The sequence below is a fragment of the Synchiropus splendidus genome, chromosome 8, assembly GCF_027744825.2.
Source record: "Synchiropus splendidus isolate RoL2022-P1 chromosome 8, RoL_Sspl_1.0, whole genome shotgun sequence".
Taxonomy (NCBI): Eukaryota; Metazoa; Chordata; class Actinopteri; order Syngnathiformes; family Callionymidae; genus Synchiropus; species Synchiropus splendidus.
This window is the reverse complement of record NC_071341.1, coordinates 13861725-13869126: the sequence shown is the minus strand read 5'-3', so window position 1 is coordinate 13869126 and position 7402 is coordinate 13861725. Positions and strand designations below refer to the sequence as shown.

Sequence of the window (7402 nt, the reverse complement as noted above, 5' to 3'; positions counted from 1 at the left end):
TGATTTAATATATCACTTTGTATTTTGTTCCTCAATTAAAGACCTGTATGGCGTGTAACTAATGCCACAGCGTAAAGAACAGAGGTGGAAAAGTTTGCAGACAACCATACAATTTGACATGATCGCAAATATTAGGATGAAAAAACTCATTTTGTGTATTTCAAAAGGTGTGGCTGCAATCTACAGACACAAACTAATGCATTTTTTTGTTTATTGTTTTCAAGAAAAAAACTAACCAAATAGTTTCAGTTTGTAATTTCTCAACAATGTCGGTATCAAAGTGGACAAATAACAACATTTTTCTTCAATTAAATACTTGTGAGAATTAATTCAGAAAAAAAATGGATCAGAAGTTTCAGTAAAGCAGATTCTCAACCACTTTTCCAGAGAGCCGTGTGGAAGCAGGGGCCCATGTAGCACCTGCTAGTTTTGGTGACACTGGAGGAGTCCCGACACTGACTCGTCTCTGCCGCTGCGGGGCGCTGTTCGCCCTCCACACGCGCTGCTCGCGCCGCCTCCGCCGCTGTGGAACCAGCAGATGTTCCGCTGCTCCGAGCTCCTGCTCCACACTTCCACACCATGTTGTTGCGCGGCGCGGCGGGTTTGCCTCCATCTCTGCCGTCGGCACTGCCTCGCGCGCGGATCCTCGGACACTGACGGAACCAGAACCTTCGACTGGTCCACCTCCGCTGACGGGTAAGTTCAGTTTGACATCCACCACCAACCACCACTTACATCCCATTCCAGGAATATTTTAAAGAAACGTTTGACCAATGTTGTTGTGAAATTGCTTTTATTTTGACGCGTGAAACTAGAGACGAGCGCACCTCACACGGTGGTGCCTTCAAGGAATCACGTTTTTTTTCCCCCGATTCTTATTCCCAACTAGTGCCGTACATCTATAAAATGCCCTTAAAAAAGACATTCCGCACATTATAACATCGATACTTCAGTCGTTACCGCGCGTGTCTCTCACTGTCTTGCATTTAATATTACGGAATTGCTTCATGAAAATTAATTTTTAACGGAAACCACCGCAATAAATGTTCCAGTCAATGCACCTGATGATCATATTCTACAGGTACATAACCCGCTCCATGCTTTTTTAAAGTCAAGTTTGAGCCATGCAGCTTCTTCTCTCTGTCCTCTCAAATGTTGTTTTATTTAAATTAGTCAAGGATTAAATCATTAATGTGACCATCGGATGAAGTGGCAGCTTCTTTGGGCGGGAATCACTGGGGAACTGGAAGAACCAGTTGTATTTTTTTGGGGGGGGGAGAGAAGCCATTAGGGGACAAATATGGTAGAGAATTCAGTGTATTTCCACAGGGGCCCCTCCCAGATGGAGGAGCCTGAATCTTGAACGTAGCACTTTCCCCTTTTTACATGGACAAGTGAGCAATAGTTCAAATGTAACGCAAGGAAATTTCTTTCTACTGACTGACATGTCGCCCAGCCAATAGGGGGCGCTGTCTAAATCCTAAGCAAATGGATGATCATGAAGCAAGCAGTGGTTCTGTCAAGTGAACCATCGGGCGCTTGGATATTTCTGGCCTCCAGAATAAAGAATTCCCTTCAACAATATATTGATTTGCTGTCACCATGTGATTCAGCGAGGTTAATAAGCGTGTGTGACGCTGGCGACGGAAACAGCGACTCCGACTCGGAATGAGGCCAAACTCCGGTCCCCTTGAGAAATGAGTTTGACCCTTCGACTTGTGAGGAAATCGCAGCCACTTCTCGGTGTGTGTGTGTGTGTGGCAGACGCCCGTCACTCTCCGCTCCTCTTCTGATAACAGGCTGACTTGTATTCATAAATCATAAAACACAAGTCCGGCATGAACGTGCGGATGAAGTTCTTTAGCTTTAGCTCCGGTGTCACTGCCGTTCCACCCCTAATGAGTCTTTTCCCAGAGCAGAGTCACGTTTCCAATTTGTGTGAGCAGAGGTGGAACCAGACTCCAGTGGAATCCTCCCACGGAGGGGGTTTGAAAAAGAAGCTTGTGAGGCGAGGCCACCTGTTGACTGGACTTTGGAAGACCTCTGTACAGTTGTTCCTCCCAGTACTTTCGATCATCCGTATGACTTATTTATTTTGAGTATCTGTCTGCAGCCTGGGTCCACGTGGACCGAGCGGCAGCGAGCGTTCGGCTCCTCAGCAGAGATTCAGCAGGATTGTAGCCTCCTCATCTCTCTGGTCTGTAGGTTGCCGCAGCAACAGGAGAATCTATTGAAGCTGGCAGACGGGTGTATTATGTTTCCTGAGCTCTTGATTCACTGCAATCACTTGTGTTCTTGTTACCGCAGAGGGAATCTGACAAAACAGATTTGTCTCTGGAATAGCAACCATTTTGCGGGTGCAACTCGGTGGGACGTTTCTTTTTTTCCACCATCAGCTGTTGAGCCAAAGGAAGCTTGAGATGAAATCCAGTGCAAACATCCGCCTGGTGTGTAATGGTGGAATGAATTAGTTGCCAAAGGTCAGGATGGACGTGACGCCAGGAACAGAAACACACCAGTGAGACGTCAGCTAAACTAAAGTAGAGTTCCTGGCCTCTTTAAGAACCCTCTCAATCTACCTTTCGACACGGATAAGATCATTCTAATTCTAATCTGGCGGATTAACCGACGCCTCTCCCAAATTCTACAGCAGACACGCAGCCGCTCTTCTAGTAAAACTCACGTAAGCCTCTTGTGTTCTTCATCTGCTCCCTTCAGATGTTTCAAGGCCACTGCTGAGGTAAGCAGTGAGGTTTCTGCTACATGTTAACCAGCGTGGTGCACCGCCGCCACGTCGTCAGAGAAAAAGATCTCTTCTTAAAGATGAACTCTCACTTGATCTGACGTATTAAAAAACAAAGTGGATAACACATCATGGAGGTGGACCTGACTCTCGAGGTTTTTAGCGCCTTTTTAAACAGAAAAATCCAGAAGGAAACGTATTGACTGAACTCAAGCTGCATATTCCAGCCAGAACATGCAAAGTCCACCCAGAAAGGTCCAGAGTTGAATTCAAACCCTGAACCTTCTTTCTGAGAGGCAGCACTGCTCACCACTGCGCCGCCTGAGATTCACTTCTGATAGTTAAAAACTCAATAAATGTCAAAAATTCTGTGTTTATCGCTTCATGTTGGTGTTCCGTTCAGTTGCGGGGAGCAAGGCGCCTTTAGCTCAGCTTGTTTTCTTCACTAGTATCACTGAGACTTAACAGGAATTAAGCCCAATGTCCACTACATCTGATAGAAACCAGTGGATGGCAGAACAAATGCCAATACCGTCAGGTTTTTTTTTCTTGAGTCTGTAGACTAGCTGTGAGGTTAGTCATACCTGGACCGCTGAGGACGTTTATCTGTTATGGAGAAATCCAGTGAGAAAGCAGGGTATCCCGACATTTTTTTTTTGGGAGAAGGTTGGCGTTCTGTTCTCTCTGAAAAGTCAAACTTTCATTTGAATGACCTCTAGACGGTCTCCTAGTCGACTTGTGAAAATGAAAATTGATCATTTTAGGTAACAGGATGCTATGACTTCAGATCTGACCGAAGACGAATACGAAACAAAGATGAAAACATGCAGTTTCAGCAGCCATAACCTGTGGCGCATGGACTCGATTGGTTGCATGTTCACTCCCAGGCCGTCGAATCCCTGTGGTCTACCAGTGACTTTTGCGTCCGGTGATGAACGTGTCTGATCGGCAACACCCCCCCTCTGTACCTGTACGTCAACCTGCAACGATGAAGGGCAACTTCAGCATCAACATCGGACGTTGCTCCGATGTTGATCGACTTGAAGATAGTCCCTACTACCTGGGAGTGAGACTGTGTGTGAACTGATCGGAGGCTTGATCCTGGTCACGTTCATTTCCCACATACATATATATATATATATATATATATATATATATATATATATATATATATATATATATATATACTTTTTTTTAAGCGGCGCTTCTTCAGAAAACTGATGAGTCAGCAGATGGGTCTCTAAAAAGCTCTGTGCAGGTTGAACTGCCGTGAGAAGGCGATGATCCGTGTTCCTAGTTAACCAGACTGTAACTGAAATTGAAAGAAGACCTGGCGGGCAGAGCGGAGCGCGAGGCGTGGATGACGCACGACGGGTGCAGCAGTGTGTGAAGGAACGCTGGGAGCTGTGTGTGCCGATACTCTGCTGTTAACTGGCAGTTCCCATCAGAGGCTGGTCACTGGTCCTCATGAGCTGCTGCTGTGACCGGACACATTGTGGTCTAGTCTGTTTTATCTGGAGCAGATTTAGTTCAGTTGCAGTTGCAGCTGTGTTCTGCTGAGCTGTGCAGACATGTGAGAAGGTGTGTGGTGTTCCGCCGGGGCGACTGAGCTCAGTGTGCTGGAGAGAAACTGAACCGTGTGACCCCAAGACTCATGGCTTCCTACGGCCGAGAAATAAACTCTGTCTAATGATGCCTGAAAATTGACACGCACATTTCTTGGATTGATCAACTCTCCTGTTGATCCGTGGATGAGATTCAAGCCCCGAAATGGCGTCTAATGGACGAATGAAACGACTCATGATCCCTCAGCTCCACATGTGTTCTGGTCTCAATGGTGAGTCGTAAAAGGACATGAGGAATAGAACTTTCTGTCGCCTGCAGCAGCTGGTTTTCGTGACCAGATGTTGTGTAGCATGTGTCCATACTGCTGCACAGATTGTGTTGGAGCCTAATAAGCTGTCAATTCAGGCAGCAGGGAACATAGGAGGCAATAAGGCGCCTCATTGTGGGTGTTAGTGCTCGTGTTCAGCTTGAGGCAACACACTTTCTGCGTTTGCATGGGCTTTCCAGAGGCACTCTGGTTTCCTCCCTCAACCTCAGGTGGCCAGGTTGTGCCCCCACACCACATAAAAAATGTATTACAACTATTTTAAAATTGCGATGGAACTGTGTTGAAATCACTGGCGACTGGTGAAATACAAAAATGTAGGGGGCGCTAGTTTCAAAACTGAATCGATCTCTTATTCAATAGCAGTCAGACACTAAAATAAACATACTGATGAATGGAACAACTTATTGTATAAATAATAATAATCTTACTCCTCTAAAAGCACGAACACATTGTTCAGAATATTATTTTTGCCTTCATTTTGTAATGTATTCAATGTACTTTGGTGAGCCCTGGCGCCCTCTACTGACCAGCCGCCACTGGTAGAGTATAGTATCTCTAGTGGAATAGTTGCTGCCTTTCCCTAAACATTCACCTGACCGACGGATCTCTTGGCACATCCCACCTCCTCCTCAGCTCCTCCTGGATAATCCTTCCCAGGATTCCTTGCTTGTCTTTGCTGTTATTCTTTTTGCGTTTATAGAAACTCCTTCGCGACCGTCCCTTGTCTAGTTCAAGTCAACATGAGGCTCCGTTTCACAGGCTGATCAGGGTATAGACAGGAGTCTTGCTCCTGTGCCGCTTCCCCGCTTCTTCTCTCATCTCCAGCCTTCGCTCAGCAGCGCAGGTTTGAGGGGCCGAAGCCAATCCCAGCTGACGCTCACATCCTGAACATGTTGTCAGTCTGTAAAACGAAAAACCCACGCAGCCACTCGGAGCTCATTCTCTCTCTCCTCCTCGTTGTCTACGGCTCTGTGACTCAGCTCAGTCTATCAAAGATCAAAGAGGATGCAGTTCTTCATTCAGTTTTCCCTTCGACACATTTCTCTCTGCTCAGTGGGAGGAAGTCTAAACCAGACTGTTGTGCTCCAGGTGCTGCCCTGCTGACATGAGCTCCTGAAGATCCCAACATCTCGCTCTGAAGGTCTCTCGAGTCCCAGATGGGTTCCCGCAGCCAAGGATTCTTCCACCACCACCACCACCATCACCACCATCAACGCAGCTCCATGGTGCCAGCGACGGTGCCGAGGCTGCTGCCGGAGAGCAGCAGTCTGCTGGGCGGCATCGCGCAGATCACCCCCAACCTGTTCCTCAGCCGAGGCAACGTGGCGTCCAACCGCAGCCTGCTCTTGTCCAAAGGCATCACCTGCGTGGTCAACGCCACCATCGAGCTGCCCAACTTCAACTGGCCACACATGGAGTATGTGAAGGTGCCGCTGGCCGACATGCCGCACTCGCCCATCTCCCTCTACTTTGACAGCGTGGCCGACAAGATTCACAGTGTGGGGAGGAAACGGGGCGCGGTGCTGGTGCACTGCGCCGCCGGCGTGAGCCGCTCGGCCTCGCTCTGCCTGGCTTACCTCATGAAGTACCACCGGGTGTCTCTGGCCGAGGCGCACGCCTGGGTCAAAGCCCGTCGCCCCGTCATCCGGCCCAACGGAGGCTTCTGGCGGCAGTTGATCGAGTACGAGAGGAAGCTGTTTGGCAGAAGCTCGGTGAAGATGGTGCAGACGCCTTACGGGGTCATACCCGACGTTTACGAGAGAGACCGCAGGGGTCTGGCTCCGTACTGGGGCCTGTGAGGGGCGGAGGAGGAGGAGGACACCTTTGGACTGCAGGCTCGCTACAGGAGTATTGGAAGCCATCAGTGTGAAGGTGGAGCGAGGAGATGGCACTGGATCCACCGAACCTCCATGCAACCTTGGTGCTGCCAGAGACTACATCTCAGTGGACTCCCTGTCCTGACAGGACGTCGTGTGCTGATGTTGTGCCAGTTATCTGTCGTGTCGAGAGCGTCAGCATGCAGTCAGTCTATGGTAGCAGTGAAAACAAGTGATCAGAAAAAAAAACCTGAACAAATAGTTCATTAGCAAAGTGTTGGATCGTGCAGTCCCTCCAGGGTTGGTGGCGCCAAAGCAGCGTCCAGTGGGGCAAAAACCTGGGTGACCTCTGTTGACTGGCTGCGAGGGTTCAGGTCGCTAGCTCCTGGCAGGATTGCAGATGCGCCACTTCAACATTTAAAGATGTTTTATCTACCTTTTGAGGGTAGAGAAGTACATATGGAGGAAGTTCCTGTGTAACACAGGGTCGACTGCTCCATCCTGTGGACACACTATGTTGTTGTAGTGATACTTGATGATGTAATAAAAACATGTCTAAGGGACCGCGAGCTTCTGGAGCAACTCTTCTTGTGTCAACAGAACCATTTACAGACAGACGTAGGTGATGGGTAGATCAGGTATCATGAAACAGTGCCCTAACTTTCAGAGGCCACTAGATGGCGATATTTTGGTTTAGAAATGATGTGAGGTTTCATTGAATCAAATCCAAACATCCAACAGCAGACAGTGCCACCTGGTGGCCTCTGAAATCAGGACACTGTTTCATGAAACCTCACCAACCCATCACTTGTCGGAAGATGTGACCCCTTTTTTCACCCGTGCCTTTTGTAGGTAGCCTTCTCACGTAGCTTGAAAGACAACTGCGCTCCGCCATACTCGCCAAAATGTGCTGCCACCCCTACATACATCATCGGACCAGGTCACTCT

General features: G+C 48.3%; 1 protein-coding gene across 1 annotated transcript; it reads left to right on the top strand.

Moving 5' to 3' along the window:
* Positions 1–546: 546 nt before the first annotated feature.
* dusp14 (dual specificity phosphatase 14) lies at positions 547–7047 on the top strand. Its single transcript, XM_053872430.1, has 2 exons — positions 547–696; positions 5727–7047. The coding sequence occupies exon 2, from the start codon at positions 5795–5797 to the stop codon at positions 6434–6436; it is 642 nt and encodes a 213-aa protein (XP_053728405.1). The 5' UTR covers positions 547–696; positions 5727–5794; the 3' UTR covers positions 6437–7047.
* The last annotated feature ends 355 nt before the right edge of the window (positions 7048–7402 follow it).